The sequence below is a fragment of the Micropterus salmoides genome, unplaced genomic scaffold, assembly GCF_014851395.1.
Source record: "Micropterus salmoides isolate LMB-PRFRI ecotype aquatic unplaced genomic scaffold, ASM1485139v1 Ms_hic_scaffold_21, whole genome shotgun sequence".
NCBI classification, from domain to species: domain Eukaryota; kingdom Metazoa; phylum Chordata; class Actinopteri; order Centrarchiformes; family Centrarchidae; genus Micropterus; species Micropterus salmoides.
Window position 1 is genome coordinate 23,122,390 of NW_024041262.1, and position 24,533 is coordinate 23,146,922.

The following is a 24,533-nucleotide window of genomic DNA, read 5'->3' on the forward strand; positions in this document are numbered from 1 at the left end:
CAACATCTAACAGCAGATGAGAGGCTAGTACACCCTTCTCAAAAGTTATTCCCCAAAGTTTGTCTTCGTGCCTCTTTGCCACTCGTCACTACGAGCGCCAAGGCATCAAACATAATGAGCCCAACACTCTGTGTGGAGGGACATGTTCCCACAGGTGTTTTCTACTATACGCTGTTGTTGGCAAAGGGGGGATGGGCAGCTCTTTCATTGCTGCTGGTTGTTTCTCAGACATTGTGTTTGCAAAACTCCTGAAGAGTGGTTGTTTTATTCAAGGGCCGTTGGATTCTTGCAAATGGCATTTGGAGGAGTAGGAGGAGCCAAAGGAACCTGTTTTGAATTTACATTTGATCTGTCTCATGTACTACTGTCAGGATATAGTGACAGTTTTAGCAAACATGACAAAAAGTCAATTTTAAAAAAGTTACCTGCAGCAGCTTTAAGTATCAGTTTGGTTTCTTTCTATAAATGTAATATCAAGTCAAATTAAGTTGCATTTTTTATTATATTATATAAAATATAATGGTAAAATATTATATGCATGTTGTACAGAACCATAAACTCGAGGAACCTTACATCAGATTAAGTTATTTCACTGCCTACTCCTCTCTCCTTGATATTGGATTTGTTTAACTTGACTGGAACACCATGTGTGATGTTTTTGCTTTGTTCACAGTTTATTGTCATCTGTTAATTAATCACTTAAAAGGCTTACTTCCAGTTTTCATATACAGTTAATTAGCAGAGTAAAGTTTAAGGTTGATTGACAGCTCCGATGTTCTCACGATCATATTAAACTGTATAATGCCTTTTTGGAGTCCTGATGCTAAACTTTGACATGTTTGGAGTTTGCCCTGAGGAACAGGTAGAGAACGTGGAGCCAGACAGAAGCCCATAACTTCCTATTGTTTCATATGGGTAGTAAAGGAAGGAATGACTTTGATTGTGTACATCTTTATAAAAGCACAGCAAAATCAAAGAGGAGGTTTATTGAAGAAATTAAACTGGTAACGACAAACATAGTTATTAGAGCTGTGATACAAATAGAATTTGATTTTCTATTAAAATTTTGGCTTCCGACAAATCTGAAAACAAGATAATCAAAATAAAACAATTCAGTTTAGCTATGATGCTCTCGTTTCGTCTTTTATAAAACCAGAACAACCCCTTGGCTTGGCACAGTGGTGGTTTAGTTCAGCTCGGGACAATATGACCTGGGGATGTAACTGCTATTACTTGGTAGTCAACATTATTATCTTAAGCCTTAAGGCTTAAGCTTAAGTGGCTCATGTTATTTTGCTTCAAGAGCCAATTTTCAAGTTTGGGCCATTCATAAAACATGCAAACAAATTCACAGAGCACTTGTAGGCTTTCCAATATCCAACCGCAACCAACCTAAACATGGTTGGATTTCTAGTTCTGACAGAACTCTGATCTCAGGTGAGATGTTGAGACCTTGTCTATGTTAACATGTAAAATACTATGTTGAGGTCTTTGTTGATCTGCATCAGTTGGGGTTGGGGAAGCCTCATTGACTGGACACATGCAGAATACTTTGATAAAAAGACTCACATCCTGATTAAACTGTGCAAAGGTCTTGCGGACTCCATCTTCTACAAAGACCACGGCCTCTCGGTCAGGCCAGCGCTCCACAGTATTCTGCAGGGTCTCTGCTATTGTAGAGTGGAGCAAAGATGTGGAAGACGTGCCGTGGGCATAGCTGGTAGTGAGAGTTGGGATAACAGGCGGAGAGTCCACATGTATACTGCTGCAGGGAAACAGAAGGTGTTTTCACAAATCATATTAAACACAGTTCTGAATATTTGTGCATAGACAGCAGGTTTGAGTGGGAAAGAACTACAGTATAGTAGTATTACAATACAATCAAATGAAAACTAACTAACAGGAATATGCTGTACTGTCCCTTTTAATTGTGAAGTACCTCAAGGCTCTGTCCTGGGCCCCCTTCCATTTTCTATCTACATGCTTCTACTCTTGCAAATAATACAAAGTCATGGCATTTTTATCCACTGCTATGCTGATGACCCACTAGTTTATCTATCTGTCAAATCAGGAACAATCAGCATCCTTTAAAAATACATGAACACCGGGCTTAAAAGCACTGTGTCACTGCTTTCTCTGGTCGCAAGTTTAATGGCTGATTCACTTCTGATAATATTTAACATCACAGATGGCTTTGGTCAGAAGTGTGCTTTGTTGCACCTGCCACCACACCTAACAGTGATGTCAGTGTGTCCTAGAGTACACTTGTACTTCACTGCATCAAGGTGAGGAGTAAAACCACCGAAGGTCAGCAAAAAACTAACGGTCTGACTCACATCCACTGTTGGATGTAGAGTTAAAAGTATCGGTCAATTAATCAATTGGTCTATTGAATTGGCAAAAGATTGATAAACAATTAATCATTAATTCAGTCATTTGTTTAAGCAAAATGCAAAAAAAAGCACATGCTCTGGCTTGTATGTGAATATCTGCATTATTTCGAGTGTTCTATGTTGGCAATGAAACCCCTTTGGGTTTTGGACTGTTTGATGGACATTTAAAGACGTCACCTGTGAAGGATGTTTTTCACTAGTTTCTGACACTTTTGGACTAAACTGATCTACTAATTCAAAAATAATATTGGCAGATTAATTAATAATGAAAACAATTGTTAGTCGCAGCCCTAGTTGAATATCTTGTATCTTGTTAGTGTCATTAAAATAGGTATTAATAATTAATTAAATAAACCTTCCATTAAACCTATAGCCAGAATAGGATTTATCACTGACTCCAGTTGTACTCTTGATGTTAAGTAATCCAGTTATTTTCTGATTCATACTTTTCCAGCAATGCTTGTTGTAACGCTCTGTTCAGCTCTAAAAGCAGTCTCCATATCTAGACTTAAACAAAGAGATTATGTATTTGCTACCAAGACCCTCAAACTCTGGAACAGTCTCCTTGTTGAAACCGTCGCAACCTCAGTGACTTCCTGTAAATATTTTCTAGAAGCTCATCATCGGGTGGTACTCTGCAGTTTGGCTGTTATAAAGTTCAAACTCACAGACATTTTACATAATAACACATTGACCCAGTGACATGGGTTTCTGTGCTGTAGATAAGGGTGCAACAGAGGACCTTTTATGATGCCAAAAACCATGTGCACTTTATAGAGGGGGGCCGGACCCTGAGAGGCCCTATTGGTTTAGAACTAATCTGTCAAACATTTTTAGTAGTAGTAGTTAACTCATATACATATATATATATATATATATATATATATATATATATATATAAAACTCATATAAACCCTGTGACCCTGTACTCGGGATAAGTGGTTGAGGATGGATGGATGGATGGATGGAACTCATATAAAACTGACTCTTAGATCTTCTATGGCTTCAATTGGCATGAAACTCCCCCGGTTAACTTATCCGTCCAAAATATTAACAACTGCTCGTGTACATAAAAATATCACATAAGAAACTACTTCCAAAGTGCATTTCAGCAAGAAACATCCATTAAAGTTTTGTCACGTGTGTGTCGCAAACTGTTGGTGAATGCTACAGATTTTCCAGCTGAGAAAAACAAATGTTTGGCATCTACAAAGAGAAAACTGAGCAATTAATGCAGGAACATACAAAGGGATTAGAATTTGTAAAACGTAGATTTCACTGTGTCTTTAAGCTCCGTTATTTAGGGGATATGTAGGCTACCTTGCAAGACTGATATCAACTGAAATATTCAAACAATATTTAGACAGGACCTCAATAGTAGGTAATTATCACGTCTTTATGGGTCTTATCATTTCTGTTTGTGATTTAGTGGCATCTATTGCCAAACTAATGTGCATTTAGTCAAATTATCACAAACTATCCGACACACAGTAACGTGGCCCTTTGCAGTCTGGGGCAGATGTCAGCTTTATCTGCTTGGTAATCCAGCCTTGAGTTCTTATGTGACTTTATACTACAGTAGAAATGAACATTGAAATCATGTGATTGCAACGTCTCCAGTTGGAATTTGACTGCATATGACTCACCCCCACATTTTCTGTCTATCTCTATACAGTTGAAAAGAAACCATGTTGATGGAAATCAGTAGTCGATTTAGTACTTAGATCCTTTAAGTAAAAGCATCAATATATGAATGTAAAAATAAGTCTTGTGTTCAAAATCCTACTTAAGTACAAAAGTACACAGGTTTTATCAGCACAATTAAGGTCTACTTAAATTATCAAAAGTAAAAGTACTTGCCCTGCAGTAAAATGTCCCCCGTGACTGATATATTATTATATAAGACATGATAAGCTTTTAAATACTGATACAACAATATATAAGCAGCCTTTTACTGCTCTGGTGGAGCAAGATTTAACTACTTTATATACAGTAATGTGCAAAGGACCCCAACCAGACACTGTTTTCTTGTACTGGATCAAAAACCAAATAGTTTGGGAACCTAAATCTGTAGCCTAACTAGTACCAAATACTTGGAGTATTTCCCTCTGAAACGTATTGGAGTAGAAGTGTATTTCTAAGCCACAGGAGGAGAACAGGATGGGGTGGTAGATATCTAGCAGGGTTCTTATGAACAGTGACATGAAATACCCGCCCTTGGTTGATGGTATACATTACGCATAATAATGTGAACATCTGCACAATACTTAAAATAGTAAACAACTATTTTTGGGGTGCTTCCTTTGTCTCCTCCCTTTCCTTCCGCCGTTCATACCAGCAGATTTCACTCCTGTTAAAATGCACTCAAAAATAGCAGATCGAGTATTTGGCCTAGCGGCCATTATGCAATAATAAATATCAGAAGTATTTTTGAAGAAAGCCATATGATCAGTCTTGCGGTGATTTTGTAACATGATCAAAACAAGCAAAAACATACAGAGTTGATTTTGATAGATGGGTTGTTCCTTTATACTTATAAATAAGTAAATCTCTTTAATCTTGTGATCTCGACTGAACATATTGCCCTTGGTGTAGTTTCTTAATAAGTAAAATGCCAGTGTAACTCACCGACTTGCTGCAGGTAATCCGGGATGACCGGTCCATGGTCTCTGCAAAACTTTTAAAGCTCTGGGAAAAACACAGTTGTTCCGAAGAGACTGGGAGCATAACGCAATCGTGGGGATCATTGTGCCGCTGCAGCTCACCGCGCCCCTCTCCGCACTAAAGTCGAGCTGGTGTTCTGGTTCAGTGGAGAGAGAACCTCTTCGGATCAACTCCTGTGCACTGCAGGAAAGAACCACACTGATAGTGAACAGAAAACTGCCCCTTTTAATGGTTTGCAGCTCCCTGCTCAGACCTTGATCCGTTACCAGTATAAACACAATGTTTTCTGAAACCACCAGACCTGTCCTGCTGGTGGCGCCATGCAGGCACTCACCCTGAAGCTGCAGATATCTGACTCAGATTTTTAAAGTCTGTATGTTAAGCAAAGTATGTTAAATATCCCCTCCAGACTTATTTTGACATATAAAACACTCTCCTTGGAACAACTTCTGTCTGAAAGGTTTTTCCCAGCGGTGGAATAAGTAATCAGATCACATCAATACCAACTGTGCAAATTCTCCACAAGTAAAAACATTCCTTAATTAAGTACACCTGAGCTATCAAAAGTTAAAGTACTCACAGGGCAGTAAAATGTTCCCTGTCAGTGTTTCACTATTAAATCTGATGGATATCTAGATTAATATTGCTGCTGCATTAATGTACATGTTGTATTTCACAGCTGTAGATGTTAAAGGTTTAACCACTTTACATCCTGTTGGGTAGTTTGGGTAGGATGATGTGTTTGTAGCGTCCCTGTCTCGTTTTCTAAAAAGTCAACTTTTCCTGAGCTCAGAAAAACAGCCTGTTTTCAGATTTGTGATGATGAGTTTTCCAGCTGGTCTAAGGGGGTGTTAAATAGTTTGTTTAGCTTAGGAAGGAGGAGGATTTCCTCAAACCGTAAAGGAACACTTCATCCTTCAATTTATCAGTAAAAAGATGTAATTCAAAATCACTAAATTTGGAGATTTTCACTGGACATGAAAGGGATGGAAAATTATAAATTGAATATAAATTATAATTACAAAGCTGTCAGACAAAAGAAGTAAGAAGTACAATAATTGCCTCTAAGATGTGGTGGATTAAAAGTATAAAGTTGTATAGAATAGAAATACATAGTCACACACACTCCAGGTGGAGCAGGTGAAGAGTTTCAGGTTCCTGGGAATCATCTCCACGCTAGTGAATAAAGCTCAGAAACGACTGTATTTCTTGGGGAAGTTAAAGAAGGGCAAATTCCAACGCAAAGTTCTTGTCAGCTTTTACAGAGGAGTAATAGAAAGCATCCTGACTGGAAACATTACAAACTGGCATGGGATGTGCACGGCCCAGGACCGGAGGGCTCTGCAGCGGGTGATTCAAACTGCTCAGAAGATGATAGATGATGAGCATCATGATATTGGTGCCTGCAGAGCCTAAAGGATACTAAAGGACAGTACCCACCCAGCCACAGCCTGTTCACCCTGCTGCCTTCTGGGAAGAGATATAGAAGTTCCTGCTGCCGCACCAGACTGCAGAGCTGCTCCCCCCCCCCCCCAAGCTATCAGACTCTTAAACTCTAATTCATCCTCAGCACTGCTCCAGTGAAGGTAGTTTATTTATTTATTATTTTACCATTTTCCATAATTGATTCTGTATTAATGTTTATTTTGTCTGCTATGTAGCAGATGGGAGCTACAAAACTGAATTTCACTCTATAACTTGTTATATTGTGACAATAAACCTACCAAACTACCGTAAATTTACTTAGTTACATTCTGCCACTAGTTAGAATTTCTTTAAATAATTAAATAAACGTTGAACTGCTGGACACAAGATGTCTCCTACTGCGAAGTCCAAAGTTTGTGCACTGAAGTAAGCGCAGAGAAAGAATCGTTCAGCAGATACATGTGGAAACAGCCTTCTAATGATTATTTATCATTTTACAACACAGGGTTGTATAACGAGATGAAGCACAAACACCCAAGTGAAGGAACAAGAAGAAAAACACGTTTCACTGGAGGGAGGACTTTACACCACAAGGCTTTCTTACATATTGAAGTCTGTTTGAGACGTATCCACTTAGCCAATGAAAACAAACAGTGGTGGAAAAAAAGTTTTCTGATGTTTTGTACAAATGCCACCATGCCAAGTCATTTTCTAGAGTACAAGTGCAAAATACTATCAAAAACAAGTAGTATCACGTAAGTATTCAGATAAAGACATGGTACATAATTCTTCCCCTCAAATGTTCCATTTAATAAACACACTAGTTTTGCTGCTACAGTCTTACTTGGTCTGTATGACCAGTAGCTTTTGTTAGCAAATGTTTACTTTTAGACAAATGGAAATCTGCTTGGTGGAAAAACAACTCATTAACATCTTAAATGTGGCAAAGTACCCCAACCAGACACTGTTTTCTTGTACTGGGTCACAAACCAAAAAGGTTGGGAACCTAAATCTGTAAAGTAACGAGTACCAAATACATGTAGTATTTCCCTCTGAAATGTTGTGTAGTAGTTAATTGAAAACAAATATAAAATGGATTTCTCACGTAAATTTTTTGTTTGTTTACAATAATGGAGATCACTAATTTTGTTTATCAAAGTTATTGTGTTAAATAAATCCTGAATCAGAGCTCAGAGTGGAATCATTTATTGTTGAAAGAAAGGGCGTAAAATTTAGTAGGGACGGTAAAAGCGCTTTGAGTGATCGAAAAGACTAGAAAGGCGCTTTACAAATACTAACCACTGTTGTTTGTCAATGTATTTGGTACACAAATGATTAACAGTTCTCTTCTCCACTATGAGTCCAAAAAGTTTTTAAGTTCTGAAAGAGTATTCCCCCCCCACACTTTTCAGCTAACTGTCTCACTTTAAACGTACACTTATTTAAAACAATGCTGATAATTTATCAGCTCTCATGGTCATTAGAGTGCTTTCTGGTGTCACTGTTGCCAGTGTGATGATATCAAACACTAAATAAATACTTTAGACATTAAACATGCAGACCACACCTTATCATTCCTACCACTTCATATAGTGCATGCTTTTTGTACTAACAAAACCTTACAAGATGAAACAAACAGCCAGGTTTTGTTAACTTGCACACACTTATTATAACTAAAATGTACAAACAGTAAAAATACATTCTGGGCTTTTCTCAGCTGACTTGAGAGAACAGTTCCTCTTTCAAACGATGGTAGCGTCCTTTCTTTGCCATGAGTTCTTGGTGCGTCCCCTCCTCCACAACTTCTCCCTTCTCTATGAAGATAATGTGGTCAGCCTTCTCCACAGTCTTCAGCTGATGAGCCACCACCAGGACCGTCCGACCTCGAGCCAGAACCTCCTGCAGCACCTGAGAACGCAGAACCCAACAGTGAAAAGCCACGTTACAGCACTCTGGATCTGGATCAGGAAAAAAGGAGGTTTTAAAAGCTCCAGCAACGCTTTGGTTTGTGATGAACCTGAACAAGTGTTGCTGGACCTTTCTCCTCTTCAGACTATTTCCCGTCTCTGGGGCTGCAAATTAATCTGCTGATTATTTTTGCGATAAATTTTTAGTCTATCAAATGTTATTTCCAAATTTCAGTTTTAAAAAATCATTTTAAACTGAGAAAAGCAGTGTTTAAAAACAACAATTCCTTGGGCATTTGTGCTTGAAAAAAAAGAAAGAAAAGAAAGTAAAGTACTTAAAAGATTAATCAATGATCACAATACTTGGATTGACAAGTTTTTGGCAGAAACGCATGGAGCATATTAGATAAAACAAATTACTGTGACACACGCTTCATCCCGGTCAGCTGCAAGAATCAAGGTAGGCTGGTTTAAATCATTTAGGGTTACGTAGGTGGTTCGGCCCACAAAATCCTGGAGCTGCAGTTAAAAGATTTAACTAAAATTCTAAAGTAAAAAAAAAAAAAAATCACATCTACTTTGTAGCTTTCACTTATTCCCACAATTTCATCGCAAAAAAAAAAAAAACAAACACCCAAGAACATCACAACTTTCTTCGCGATGTTTTAGAAAAGCTGCTACAAAATACAAACAATCACAAAAAAGGCTCATGAAATCCTGGAGGGACTGAAAAAAAAATCTGTTGTTAAGAAAGTCGAGTCCATTCAGTGTGACAGTTTCCATCCCTTGCATGCAGAGTTTAGGACCTTGCCATTTGTTGTCCTTTACAGAGTACCTTTAGCCAACCCAACTGATTCAAATTGTTTATAACTATTACAGGTCTTGGACGATTATGAATCGATTAACAAATGTCAATAATCGATTATCTAGAGGTTAATTGATAACGTAATGTTGACGGAACGAAAACGGCGGAACTCGGAAATGCAGCTCCGGACCGTCTGTGTTATGATGGTGGAGAGATCAACGTCTTATCTCACGTTAATGATTTTCACCCGCACCCCACACACTTAGCAAGCGTCCTCTGCTCATTCTTCAAATGGCAGAAAGCTTGAGCGCCACGTTTTAGTCTGGCTATAAATGTACAGTGCAGATCACAGCGGGTCCGTTAATTAAAGTTTGTCTGTTGTTTTCCAACTACTAGAAAGGCAGTTAGCGCTAGCAAACATCTCCTCTTCAGACTGCGGTCTGGAAGCTGAGCAGGACGTTATTTGGCTGCTGTAAAGTTGGTTTGTTGTCATTCATCCACATATCGAGTACACAAATGAACGAAATGCCGTTTCTCAAGGCCCACAGTGCTCAATACTGGATTTCAATAATCAACTTACAGGACAAGACACAAACATGTAACTACACCAGACGAGACAAAAAAACAGGAGCAGATATGTTAAGGTGGAGTGAACGTGGTTTGGCTGGAGCGTTGTAAAGTGCTTAGTTCAACACGTATCTGACTCTATAATAACAGCAGCCTCATAAATGAAAATAGGAGTAGCAGAGGTCAGTAATAACGCTGTAATAATAAGAGCTGTCCGGGCTGGACCCTGATCCTTCTCACAAGACATGTTACTATAACGATCACAATAGAAAGTAAACTCAATCGCGCGTCTTTACTCCCCTGCAGCAAAGTCGCAGACATCAGCCCAAGGATCGGTACGTGATGTCACCGGCGGTGGCGTCACTTACTGATCATTCAGAAATGCTTGGGAAAATGTAGCGTGTGTGGAAGCTACCGCGCTACTCGGTCAATAAAAGAGCTTCGTTACTGAAAAGCTATTTGATTCAGAAAATAGCGACGCTACCACCAAGCTACTGAGAAATGTAGTTAAACTAGTAACGGCGCTACTTGTAGCGATAGTACCAAATAGTCAAACAGTGAGAAAAATACATCTGTATCCTATTCGTTTTACATGCGCATCTTAGCCTCATAATCATAATGAGGCACTTAGAAATTTGCACACATTTGGGTCTAGACATGTGCCAACCATCGTCTTCTCTGACCACAACCCCCTGGTGTTCTTGACTCGAATGCAAAATAGCAACCAGCGTCTCATGCGCTGGTCCCTATTACTGCAGGACTTTAATATTGAGGTTCGTTACAAAAAGGGTTTAGAAAATGTTATGGCTGATGCTCTCTCTAGGTCTCATTGAATCAAACCTTTTTCTTAAGAGGAAAACGTTTGATCTTGGGTGGGGAGGTGTTATGACCCTGGGGTCATATTTTGTTGTTTGTTTATCTCTCCTGGCACTGTCAGCTGTTCTCCTCCATTAGAGTGTGTGTGTGAGTGTATGCAGGTACTGTAGAACAGGTGGACACACTGGATTGGTCTGGTTGAGCTGCCTGAGGACTGTGTGCTATGTCTGTGTTTATTGTACATAGTGAACGGTTGTGACTATATTCAACTTAGATTGTAAGTAGTGTATCGTAGTCCTTCTGATTGTCTTATGACAACCTGGTTTTGTTGGCTTTGCCATTTTTGTTGCTATGAAGCAATTTCCTTTGTCGTAGCTATATTGTGTCAGCTACTAGCAGTGAGTAGGAGTGAGAAGCCCTTTTTTTTGTTTGCACCGTTTTCTCCTGTTTTTGGACTTAGAAGCCTAGTTTTAGAGCTTTGTCTTTTCTTTACCTTTTGGTTTTGGGTTTAGGAAAGATTTAGGTTTTCTTAGTGTTTTGGTTGTTGTTTTGGGCACTTCTCATCTCCGATGTATAATAAAAACTGCTAAATTGTATTTGTTGTGTGCTGGCCTTGTTTGGGAATGGGAAGAGTGGGAGGCCACACATTTATGTTACATCCAGGACAACCCTAGACCTTGGGACGTAACACTATGTGCTCATTTGTTCCATGTTTCTGTTTTACTGCGGGTTTTTTTTGCCAAATTAAGCAACTGATAGATTGAATTAAGGCTGCTAAATTATGGCAAAAATCATAATCACAATTATTTTGGTCATTATTGAGATAATGATTTTTTAACACAATTACTTCATCATGCATTTATTAAACTTTTAAAACTGAATCCTTCATTTATATGCATTACCTCAAAAATCCTAAATAGCCCAAGAAATAAATAGTAATCCAACATTATTAACTTTAAACAGCATCTTAGAGCGCAAGAAGGTGACAGCAGCACGGTGTTTGCCAATTTATGTAGGCTTAAGCTAATGATTGCTGGTTATTATAGCAGTTATAACCCCCGGGCCCTGTTTCAGAAAGCTGGTTTAACAAACTCTGAGCCTAACTGGGCCCCCGGAGAGATAACAGTGTTGACTAACCAAAGTTAGAGCAGTTATAACCCCCGGTCATCTTGGCTCTAGCTGAACTAAACTTGTCAGAGAGAGCGAGGGCGTACACACTACAGTTTAGAGGCGAATGATCTACTCCACTACATTTATACGACAACTTTAGTTACTAGTTACTTTGCAGATTATAATTATTAATACAAAATATGAATCATCTAATAAATTATGATTTGTTATAGACACTTACACATTCATGCATCAATAATTATAATTGTTTTCTTAACATTTATGAACCTTTACTTAACTTTGTTTGTTTTTGAAGTTTTTTAATACAAGTCTTTAACTTGTTAAAAGGTACCTGAATACTTCCTCCTCCCCTGCACTGTCGTGGCTTACTGAATGTTTCAGAGCCACTGTTGTGCTCCTGTTCACTCGGGTGTTGTCAGTGGCAAAGACTTGACTTGTTATGACCAGAGTTTTTTTACTTACAGTATGCTGCGCTTCAACATCCAGTTTGCTGGTCGCCTCATCCAGTATGATGACCTGCGGATCTCGAACCAGAGCTCTGATGACGGCGATGCACTGCTTCTGTCCGCCTGAAAGTTTGTCACCACATTCGCCTATATCTGTAAAGACAAACCAAAGGAATATAGATGATTCAATAATAAAAACTCAGTCAGTCACTCTTAAAACATCCGTTTCCTGTGTTCTTTTCTTCTTTCATCACCAGCCACTAGCCGGACATCTCAAGCTATAAGCAGACTTCCCTCACATCACATCTACCCGTGGCTACCGTCGGTTAAAACGGTCCTACAACGTTGATGAAAGCTGGACTCTAAAATGAGCTAAAATGCAAAAAAAAGCAGCTCAAACTTCAGTGTACATACAGAACATAAGCATACTGCTCCTGCATCAAACTATTAAAACAACAAAAACAATTAAACACTAAGGCACCTTCGGGACAAAAACAAATCTTTCTTTTAGCACAAATGATTTTGGATGGCAGGCAATAAACAGAAAAATATAAAACGTCACAGGCCAAATTCAGACATTTTCAGGATTCACTGAAATGTATGTGCTAAATGAAGGAATTACATTCAGCTCCTTCAGGCATCATTTTAATGTAAATAATGTTCATTCAATGTAGGGCTGCTCGATTATGGCATAAATCATAATCACGATTACTTTGGTCAACTTTTAAAACTGAATGCTTTCTTTTTTATTATTATTATTATTATTATTATTATTATTATATTATAATATATGCATTACCCCAAAAACCCCAAATAGCCCATGAAATAAGAAATAGTATTCCAATATTATTAACTTTATACAGCATCTTAAGAGTGCAAGAGGATGACAGCAATACACAGTTTGCCCAGGTTGACTGCTCTGGTGAGCACATGGGCCGTCAGGGGGCTTAAGGCTCCGACAACCCCGGAGTGCTGTAGTCCGGCTGGTGCATTGTGAAACAGGTGTGAGCACCGATCGCCGCAATACGCTAACCTTAATGTTGTGCGTTTTCCCTGTTCACCAAAGTGGCAGATGGCCTGACAATTTTACTACCAACAGCTAATAATTTACCTGCGTTTGACAGGTGCTAACTGTAGGTAGTAGTTGTTCAAAATAGCCCCTCCTGTGTTTAAACTAAGAAGTGCTTGCAGGGCTTACTAGTAGTTGTTCAGGATGTACATACTGCACAATTTGTCAGAAATAACTTCAAGCAATGTTCTACTTGTTTTTTATGTAACTGCGACCATTTAAAATTGTGCAGTGGACCACAGTTGGCTGCAGTTTTGCCACCCCTGGTCTATGACAACTTCCGTATACGATATTAAATTATAGATGAACCGACTGCATCTGATTCCCGATATTTTTCAAATTTATGTTCATAATAAAACACTGACTATTAAATAACTTTAAATAACAGATTTTCTCTGCAGCAGGTTACCTTCTCTCACTCAGACACATCTCAAAATAAAATGTAATAAATGTTTTTTTGTACAAATAACTGAAAAGTAACCTGCTATATAACACCCCTCAGTGTTTCCCACAGGATGACAGTGTAACTGTAGTGGTGGGGGGTTTATTTGTATTTTTAATTGAAAACATTTGATAAAATACATACCCTATTTCTCATAGCCTATGTTATTTCTTATCTCACCATTTTAATTCTACTTAATGCTCAACCTTACTTTAGTGTTTTGTCACAAACTACAGGAATCTGCTCACATACACCTCTCTCTCTGTCTCTCACGGTCACGGCAGATTAAGCTGAAAACCAGCCCTTTATTAAATGTGTATGCCACAAGGTCATCGCCACTTCTGTACCTGTGTTGTATCCATTCTCCAGTTCAGAGATGAAGTCGTCTGCGTTGGCCTTCTTCGCAGCTTCTTTCACTTTCTCAAGGTTGCAGTCCTTCAGGCCGTATTCAATGTTGTATCTCAGTGAACCAGAAAACAGCACGGGATTCTGGGATACCACGGCCATCTAAACAAACAATGATGTAACAATAACTTATTCAAAGAGTTACAGTCAGAGTGCAGAGTATTATATAATTAACCACTCTAAGCTGGTTTAAACCGTATTTATCATATCGCTTCCAGTTTGTACAGTTTGCAAAATCCTCTCTGCATAGCAAATTTAATCATACAGTTCCACACGGTTCCTGACGAAGTAGAACATTTTTAAAATTAGGATTTCTCTTCTTTTATTATTTTGTTGTTTTTACCCTCACATATTTTATTATGTGTGTTTATTCTACCTTTTGTATTTTTTGTGACTTCTGTGTTTTATATTTTAAAGTCTATTGGAACTATGTTACTGGTGATTTTGCACTTTATACAGAAAATAAATTCAATTATTAATCCAAAAATAAAGCGAACAAACTCTTGTGTGTCACGAGCACACAACCTTCTAAACCTGTACGTCCTCTGGATACAAAGTGGTATAAATTTGCACCATTAAAATCTATTTCACTGAGTTCAACCACCTCCTTGTATCAATATCTGCACTTTTACGAAGAAATGGATGTTGATGCACAAAGTGGTGAAACTTGGCTCTGTTTAGTTTTAAGTACTTTTATCTCTATTTTATACTGTGTCTGTATGTCATGTCTCATGTTTGTATTTCATTGTGAAGTACTTTGTTGCATCTGATCTTTCTTTTGAAAATCTAAAGAAAAAAGAAAAATCTGAATGATTTTATTTGTTGCAGCGATCTCACTGTACCTTTTGATGGAAGTATTTGTGATTGTAATGGTGCAGCGGTTCTCCATCCAGCAGGATCTGTCCCTCTTGAGGTTCGTACAGCCTCTTCAGGAGGTTGACACAGGAAGTCTTTCCACCTCCGGAGGGGCCCACCAGGGCCGTCATCTTCCCTTGCTGAATTTCCATGGAAACTGACTGCGCAGAAAATGTTAATGATGTAATGATGCATTCGTGGCTTGTCCAACTCTGGATTAATGTTAAATACTATTCTCAACATAATGATACCACAAGGACACAGTTACCTTCAGTGCTGGTTTATCTTGAGGAGTCGAAGGGTAGGTGAAGTTGACATTTTGAAAAACAATTCTTCCCTCCAGCTTCTCAGGCGCCAACTCTCCCTCCTTCTTACACTGTGGTGTCCTGTCAAGATAGCTGAACACTTTTTTAATCACTCCAACCGTGGACACCGTCTCTCCATAGCAATACAAAATCTCCTGTAACAAAAATAAATAATCTTCTTCATCCACAACAGAACAGCCATTACATATTTTACAACTCAAATAGGGATCCTGCAGTGTAAAATATTAACATCTCAACTCACCTTTAAATTGTTTGACATGGGCTTCTGATACAAGAAAAAGGACACAAGGCTACCGATGCTGAGGTCACCCGACGAGATGAGACTGCGGGCCTGTAACAGCATGAGTATCTTTATCCCCACACTCACCAGCTAAATGGAAAGAATGCATAGAGAGGAATTACTCACACTGTAGCTCAACTTAAAAAAAACATACAAATCAACAGAAATTACACACGCTCCACAAAAACTTGGGCCAAAGTAAAAAGAGTTTTTAACATGTGAACGGAAGCCCATTCCTGCCAGAACAAAATAGATGAAATATTTCAAAAAGACCAATTAAAAAAGTCAAATTTATGAGATACTAAGTCAGAGTTTTTGACTTTTCAGAGGGTAATTTTGGCATTTTTAAACCTGGGCTGTATTTTCACACATTTTGGTGTTGAAATGTTGGTACAAAATGTTTTTCTCTTCTTTAACCCCTATTATTTTTAATGAGAAACATTCTTGTTTTTGAAATCTCGTGAGAGGAGAGTTGTTTTGCAGGAAGACGCCGGTAGAAACGAGGGAGAGGAGTTTGTTGTGTACACAGAGGAGCTGCTAGCAAGACTTTACTTCCTAACGTTACTCCAACACAACAAACTCCTCTCTCCAACTCTGACTCATGTTTCCGCCGTCGTCTCCCTGCAACAACTCACCTCTCATGAGATTTCTGGGCAAGAATTTGATAAAAGATTGTTAAAAACAAAGGGTGTTACTCGTAGGGATCCTTTCCACGTTGTTGTCAGACACCTAGTATAACAGTTTGAGCGTGTCAGACGTCAAATATTTGTAATTATGACCAAGTATGTCATAATTCTTAACCTTGCAGACATTTTAATTCTCCAATAATTTTGAACTTTTGACTCACGACCTCATAATAGTTTCTGCTGACAATGCATATTTTTACATTTCTAAAACCCCTAACTTTTCATATTTTTCTGGTGGATAGGGCCTCCATACTGTATGGTCACTCATACAACTTATGGACGTAAACCCCTGCCATCTTACCCTCCGTATCAACAGGAACACTGAGCTGTAGATTCCTGAACGTCTGTTGACTGTGCGCATCTTGTCCAGAGCCTCATTATACCTCCTCAGTTCATCTTTCTCTGCTTTGAAGCTGCGGACTGTGTGAATCCCACCGATGGTCTGTAAAGCCAGGTGTTTGTTCTGAGCGAGGCAGTCCTGGAGCTGATCTTTCAGCTCCTGTTTAACAGACAATACAGACTGATTCAGTAACAAGAAACTGCACATAAGCAGACTAATGCTGCACTCAGGACATCACAGGCTCATGTCTTCTGCTTGACCTGGAGCTGCATTTCATTTCCTCACTTTCTTATCGTTGATGTCACATTTTGTAAAACAGTTGCACAAATGTCATATTTCAGTGCACCGAAGGTCACATTAGCTTTTATGCTACGTTTTTAAAGGATAGCGGCGAGGCGGGGCAAGTGGCGGAGTGATGGGGGAAGGGGATTACGGTAGTAATCTTTCCTCATTACCATTGACGGGAACATTGCCCAGCAGCATTGCTCTAAAAGTTGCTCTGTGTATCATCAGCTTCATCACAGACAACAATAAAAATAACAGACTGTGAATCCTTACAGTTGTTTTCTACACTGATGCAGAAATACCTTTGATTATCATACTGCATTACTCAATATTAATATAAATCCATGTCAGAAATATTTAAAGTTTGAAGTAAAGTAGCCTAATCATCAGGATGATCAAATAAAATATTGATTTATTGATTATAAATGTTATATGTTAACTGAGTAAGAGGCAACTTTTTCCCCTTTAGAATACACAAAATTAGTCGTTAGATTAATCGACTTGAAAAAATAATTGTTATGTATATATATAGCCCTGTTCATTTCAAAAATATAAATGCTGGACACAAGATGTTTCCTCATTCACTGAGTATGTGGAAACGAGAAGTTTCTAGTTTCCACATCACGCTTGTGTATGATGCACGTTAGACGACGACTGGCTTCCAAACTAGTTGCAATGTCATAAATCCTGCTCGTACGTTCGCATATTAAACTGAGATTTAAGGTGAGCACAGACAAACTCTTCCCCCTTTAACAGATGCATGTCAAAACAGACCTCCAGCGTCAAATCTGCACATACACCATTCTGCAGAGTGGAATAGCAGAAAACATTTTTGAGAGGAGGGGAACAAATCTTATCATGCGTTGTAAGTGTCAAATGAAATAACTTATTTATTCACTCACATCTGGGAATCAGATGTTCGGTACATGTAGGAACAACCTTTGATACAGAATCCAGATGTAGACTTGAATGGATAACTTTTGCAGTAACTTTTAGTTTTAGAGCGCCCCACACTGGTGACTGGAAGCATTGTTGTCAGCACAGCTATTATTTAGTGTCTGATGCTGGATGTTAAAAGCTTTCTGAATGGCCCAGAAGCAATCATGACAGGATATCTCTTCAAAGGCTGCTGAGCTTTGTGCTGAATGTAACAGCAACAGACTTTAACTTAATACTGCTAGGATTATCAACGGCGATGCCATTGCTTATCTTTGAAAAAAATTAACAAACTACATTGTCAGTAGTCAATTTGTTTCAGATGTTTAATCAGCATTAAATTTTAGCAGAATTGAGAAAGAAGTCTTTGTTACTTTCCTTACAGCATTTTGAGCTCCATGCTGATTCCTCACAGCCAGTTATCCACTGATCACAACCAGCTCATGTGCTGCTCCTTGTTATTACAGGAGTTCAATTTTGAAATGGATAAGAGAACGAAAGACAATGTGATGGCCAATATTTATCGTGTTCTTTGTGGCTCTCCCTCTTCCGTTTTCGCTCTATTAACCTGCTATAGTGGCTGTGTGTCCAATAGGCTCATGTGAGCTACTGTGACTGGTTGTTGTGAATACTTGTGTAAATAGTTCCCTGAAGGAGACTGGTTCCAGGCTGACAGCCAGCTCCCTCCACCTCTTCCAAGTAGCCAGTTTGTTGCCGACTGACACCCGTTTTATTGTAAATACTCTCATGCTGTGACACATAGCGGCCCTGTGGTTTGTAGGAATGGGTAGCATTTTTGTTTTTGTTTTGTTTTTGAGTGAGGACTTCAGGTAAGCAATCTGAATTTTGGTTTAGCATTTTTGTTTGAATGGATAGTCATAAGCTTGGTTAAATTTTGATTTATTTTTGTTTGCTACCTATTTGAGTGTATTAAATACTTTAAAGGCTGAAACATTGTTTGTTGGTTGCTCATATATATATTCATAAATATTCATAGTAACAATGACTATTTCAAGCAAACTGAACTACTTTTGTTTATTGAGTCCAAGGCCAATCACATCTCACCTACCTTGTACCAGGTGATGTATTTGTTCTGAATGATGGCCAAGAGTGGCATCTCTATGCAGGTCAGCACAGTGAGCTCCCAGGACAGGCTTAACATCACTGCGAGCATGAGGCAGGTTTTGACTGTGCTGCGAACCAGTGCGTTGGCGTTCAGTGCTACTGTGCGGCCCATCCTGTCCACGTCAGAGTGCAGGCGGGAGGAAAGACGTCCTGGGTGGTGAAAGGGAGAAAGAGCTTTAATTAACAGCTAAATCTGTGCAGAGTTTCAGTGTTTGTTACAGATTACAGAGGAAAAGTAGAAATAGTTAGTCATATATTATATTTAGTTTATAAGCTGTAACAAATTACTTTAGTTCATAAATTCATAAATCATAAAATAACGCTTTATGGCTTTATTTCTTTACCCACTAGATTTTCAACAACTCTCATTTGATGGACACCAGCTTTGCAACAAGTCTTAACCCTTACTATGAACAACTTAAACCTAGAAACATAATGCATGGACGAGCTATCAGCCTGGACACCCATGTACACATACTTATGTGTCCTTTTGGTCTGCGGCTATTTTTCAAAATTTGGGCTAGGCTCCTTAGTTTTAAGTAGGAGAAATATTGGTAAACTTATTGGTTTCTTGACCCTGTAAAACACTGCATGCCTGAAATATAATACCAGACATGTTGTGTGTTTACTGTGTTCTTCTCACCAGGGTTGTTCTCATCAAAGAAGTGCACCTCCTGCTGCAGGAGGGTTTGAAACAGCAGATGCTTCAGTCTCTTGTTCAGTCTGGCCAGGGTGCACATGAATATGCCTCCTCTTAAGCCGGAGAACAGAGCGCTGTTAAGATGAAGACATTACGAATTACAGTTTATATTTTAAATCACTGAATAAATCAAATTTTTCTAGGTTTTCTAGGTAATATGTTGTTGTTATTAAGAAAACAAATAAGGATAAGGATATATACAAGCAGTTTAATTTCATTACCTTCCAAGAGAGACAAGTGCCAGCTGTCCAATTGCATAACATAAGCTGGTTTGATGGACTTGACCTCTTAGCATATCAATTACCTTCCCCTGATACAATGGGATAAATGTATCACCTGTTTGGAAAGATGAATGAAACACAGATTAAACAGGAAGTTACATGTACAATGCTTCTTTGCAGTGAGCATTTAGAGTGGTCTTATTTTGGTCAAGCCTTCAAAATATGAAAGTTGTTTTTACTTCCACACACATGCATTTTATATTTAAAGGGTTGTAGCATTTTCTCAGCCAAGTTTTCACCCAACAGGATGAGACTGGTGATATTTGACGTTTCCCTTTTTGTCAGCAAATCCAATTAAGACACCAACAGTGAATGTGCCTACTAACAAGTAAAGTGTGTGCATCACAGTCTCATATTATCTTCTTCCTCTGAGCCAAAAGCCTCCATTGTTATCCAAAAACTATTAAAAGCAAATCAATGAGCCACACTGTTGCACTGGGTGTAACACACAATCCCACATACACCTTCCTGCTGCCCCAAATGTGGAATAATCCGCCACTGAAAACAGTCCCCAACAAATGCACTATTTCCTCCTGTTTGAGTAATGTTTGCTAAAAACTACAGTGTCCAGCTGTTTTAGGAAAATAATAAGCCTTTTAAAAAATGTGAGTATACATTTGTGACCTATTTATAAAGACATCTTAAGTAGGAACCAGGGAGATATGACGATATATATCCTTTGATGATAGCAAAACGTCTATGCTCTATCGTTTATTTCGTTGTGTCGCAAATTCAACACTTTACGAGGGGGCGACGCTTCGCACCGCAGTGAAGTTTTACAGTGTTACGTTGGATTTTCGACAAACATCTGCCAAATACTCAATGTAAAACTAACATCTAACTTAAAAGTACCTCCACCTCGGTCCGTTCTTCCACACTTGCCGTTTTTGCAGAGGAGATATTTGCATTAATAATAAACAACTAGATATTACTCAACTGGACTCAGGAGTTCATGCCAAAGAGAGAAGTCTGTCGTACGCAAGTGCCACACAACACTACTGCAGCTGTTTCAGCCATGATGTGTGTGTCAGGTAATGTTTAATGACTCGCCGATGGACATTCAGCTTACTTTCTAATTCACCAAGACATTGTGTTGTGATGTTAGCAATAGCATTTACAAAAAATGTTCTATATCGAGATATATATCGTTATTGGGATATGAAATGACCTATATCGGGATATGAGATTTTAGTCATATCGCACAGCTGTAGTAGGAACCAATGGGCTTAGGGCTAAGAGCCATGAACATGGTATGGGAAGTTAGAAATTATAGAGAGACAAAGCAACATTGGTCTTTTCATAGCAAAAAAATATGTGGGATGGATGTGTGGACATCAACACATATATAACCATATCCTATAATGGTGTCTGTTAATTACAGAATAAATGACATTGTTTTAAGCTAATAAGGCATGTGTGCAGGTGTAGAATGTCAATATTTCACACTTACAGACGACTCCTAAGATGAGGAAACTGAAAGCTGCAATTAGGTAAAGGGTGTCAGGTTTGAAGTATTTCAGCATCCTCATAAGCAACCGCCTGGCATCCAGTTTATTGCTGTCCGTCTTTCCATCACCTCTAAGGCCCTTTTCCCAAACCACACAGGCCAGAGACGAGGACAATGAGCCCAGGAGCAGCAGGCTGAAGTTAGGAGATGGTCCCATGTAAGGCTCTTCAGGAGGTGCCATAAGGATCCGTCCACTTTCAAACACAGGAGAATGAAGGCACAAGAGTGCTACCAACCTGCGGAGCACAGCCTGCGGCTTTCCATCAGTCAGTATAGAGGTGAAAACATGGAGAACGGCCCACTTTACTGCCCCAAAGGCCCACACACCTGCCAGTCCACCAAAACTGGAGCACTCCAGCAGCACCAGTACAGCCCACGGTGCCAAACACAGCACCATGTCGAACAAAAGAATAAATAGTCCACATGCTGCCGCTTCCCTCATATTGGTTTGGTCACGACTGCAAGAGGCTGAATGCTGAAACAACAAATATTTCTAGATATACAGTCTGCTGATGGTGAAGCAACTAAGTACATTTCCTCAAGCACTGCACTTAAGCACATTATTGAGGTACTTATACTCAAGTATTTCCATTTTATGCTATGTTACACTTTTACAAGAAAAAAACAAAAAAGGAAAAGTGAATATTTTAAAACCTTTATTCTGCCATCTTCAATCATCTATCTAAACACAGCTACAGTATATGAGAATGTATATAGTTTCACTATATCTTATACACGAGAAGTTATTCTCATGACTGACAAATGTTTTACTACTGCTAATGATATAATAATACTACCATATTAATGGTAATTTTGGTGTTTTATAAGTCCATGTGGGCTGAGCACTCACATGTACTTGACACAGTAAACAACATAACTAACTAGACACAATTAATTAGAAGTGAAGTACAATTATGAATGAACTTACTTAAGTTCATTCATAATTGTACTTAACCAGAAGTACAACAGTGTTAGGGGCAAAACTGACAACAAATAAAAGTACTCACCAGACAGCAAAGTGTGCTGGTGTTAGATAATGTTATTGGATTACCAATTTACTGGTAAGAACATGTAAACAGCATTTTTAGGTTGCAGCTGGGTTTATTTAATCTAAAACAGTAACTTACATCATATTTAATAATCAGATGCTCTGTATGTAAAAACGTTGATCTTTTAAGTAACTGCAATTGTTAAATAAATGTAAGTTAGTGCAGTAAACAGTACAGTTCTTTCCTCTGAAATGTGGTTAAGTGCAGGAATAAAGAAGCATAAAATAGAAAAGTAGCTCAAAATTGTACAAAATAACTGTGTTTGAGAAAATGCATAATTAGTAGTCTGATGTGGAAACATTTTCCACAGCATGCATGTAATACCTGTAACATTATAACCTATTATGGTCATTTTAACTAATTCAACTTGTTTGCAGCTTTTGGTATGAAACGTTCCTTTAACTTTAGCTAGCGAGTGTTGGTTAATAATAAAAAAACACATCGCAACAACATGTTAGGTCGATACTGTCGTTGCTGCTGGATAAACTTAACTTGTGACACATTAATATATCGGTTAAACTAACGTTTTCGTACCTCATTTGGATGATTTACCGTGTTTTCCGCCTCACAGTCCACGTTTAGCTAGCTGAGCACTGGTTTAGTTTCACTTTCAGTTGAATGACGCACTGCCTCTGATCTGTCGCCCCGCCGTAACGTTACACCTGGATAAGGGAAAAGATACGACATAGAAAACACTGGCTTCATTTTCAGATAAGATTATTGTTTTTCTGATGTAAGTCAGACTGTTTTCACAGTCTATGCTTCCACTTGGTCCTCTAGACAGAGTCAACGGCAGCCCGTCGTTTCCCATGAAGGACACAAGATGGCGGCAGCTCCTCTCTGTCACCCTCAAGAAGCCAGAAGTCAAAACAAACAGTGGTGGAAGAAGAAGTCCTCAGATCAAAGTAGAAATACAAATATTTGTATTCAAACAAAGTACAAAAGTATCAGCAGAAACAGTACTCAGTATATTAGATGGCCCCTTGCTGAATAAGCTGGGATGTAACCGGAAGAAGTACTCGGATCAAAGTAAAACTTGCAAAATCACAGTGTAGAAATACTGTGTTACAAGTAAAATACATGTATTACAAAAGTTACTTAAGTAAAAGTACAAAAGTATCAACATTAAAACTAGTCGTTATGTAGAATGGCCCATTTATATTGGTGGGATGTAACTGGGAGAAGTAGGGGAGAGCAGGGTGAGCCTGTGGGGAAGTTGAGCCACATATTTTACTTTAATTTTACATTGCATTTTTATGCATCACCGAAATTATGTGACATTGTGCATTTTAGACCAGAAACCATCACGTCATGATTCTACAAATAGAAGACAGACAGGCTTCAACTCCTATTGTGAGTTTGGACAGAGTAGAGAGGTACAAAAATGAGAAGTCCATACATTAGGGAGCACAAGACATGACGATAAACAGGGTAGCTTTAAAGCGATACATATGAAACAACTAGGAGATATAGCTGCAATGTTTCACTATCTGAGTTCAATTAATTGTTGGGAACTGGCGTTTGAAATGACATTGATGTCCCCGACCCCCATGTGAGTCCACTTTTTTTTGGAAAGTCATATTTTTAAAACAGTTTATTTTAGATCCAAATTGATTATTCCCAGGGATGCACCACATCCTAAAATATATCTTCATATTTTAGTTGGAGACATTACTGCTATGTCCTCGCTTTAAGGACACCTCAAGTAAAAACTGACCAACTTAGATCATGGTAAAACTACGGTGTAGAAATAAATATAGAAGTATTCAGTGGTGGGATGTAACTAAGCACATCTACTCAAGTACTGTCCTACAATTTAAAGGTACTTTCCTTGAGTAGTTACATTTTATGCTACTTTATACTTCCATTCCTCTACACTTAACCTTTTACTCCAATACATTTATTTGACAGCTTTAGTTACTATTTACTTTGCATATTCAGATAATTATTACACAATACAAGTGTATTTTTATGGATTACGCCACCCTGCAGTATATACAGTAGTTAAAATTAGCCCCACATTTACCAGCAAAATCATTAATGATCTTTACACAGTGATGTATTGATGCATCACTTTAATGTTGCAGCTGGTA

General features: G+C 38.5%; 2 protein-coding genes across 5 annotated transcripts in view; both read right to left on the reverse strand.

The window, feature by feature from the left end:
* Positions 1 to 5,455, reverse strand: part of acsf2 (acyl-CoA synthetase family member 2) — a 60,086-nt gene extending 54,631 nt beyond the window's left edge. The window contains exons 1-2 of one of the 3 annotated variants that reach the window (XM_038735121.1): positions 5,022 to 5,378; positions 1,570 to 1,762 (exon numbers count right to left, since the gene is read on the reverse strand). In XM_038735121.1, the coding sequence (XP_038591049.1) occupies positions 1,570 to 1,762; positions 5,022 to 5,140 (312 nt within the window). In that variant the 5' untranslated portion in view covers positions 5,141 to 5,378. Of the gene's footprint in view, positions 1 to 1,569; positions 1,766 to 5,021 lie in introns of all 3 variants that reach the window. The other 2 variants (XM_038735119.1, XM_038735120.1) reach the window with 2 other exon arrangements.
* Positions 5,456 to 7,045: 1,590 nt separating this feature from the next.
* tap2t (transporter associated with antigen processing, subunit type t, teleost specific) lies at positions 7,046 to 23,258 on the reverse strand. 2 transcript variants are annotated; one of them, XM_038735129.1, is made up of 12 exons: positions 22,975 to 23,258; positions 21,335 to 21,866; positions 19,825 to 19,939; positions 19,547 to 19,677; positions 18,848 to 19,053; positions 16,519 to 16,716; positions 15,493 to 15,621; positions 15,194 to 15,385; positions 14,913 to 15,086; positions 14,013 to 14,172; positions 12,171 to 12,307; positions 8,196 to 8,390 (listed from the first exon to the last, which is right to left on the reverse strand). In XM_038735129.1, exons 2-12 carry the CDS (start codon positions 21,831 to 21,833, stop codon positions 8,196 to 8,198), a joined length of 2,136 nt encoding a protein of 711 aa, XP_038591057.1. In that variant the 5' UTR covers positions 21,834 to 21,866; positions 22,975 to 23,258. The 2 variants fall into 2 exon arrangements, with proteins under 2 accessions (XP_038591058.1, XP_038591057.1); XM_038735130.1 differs by lacking the exon at positions 22,975 to 23,258 and having other exon boundaries at positions 7,046 to 8,390; positions 21,335 to 21,833.
* Between the last annotated feature and the right edge of the window lie 1,275 nt (positions 23,259 to 24,533).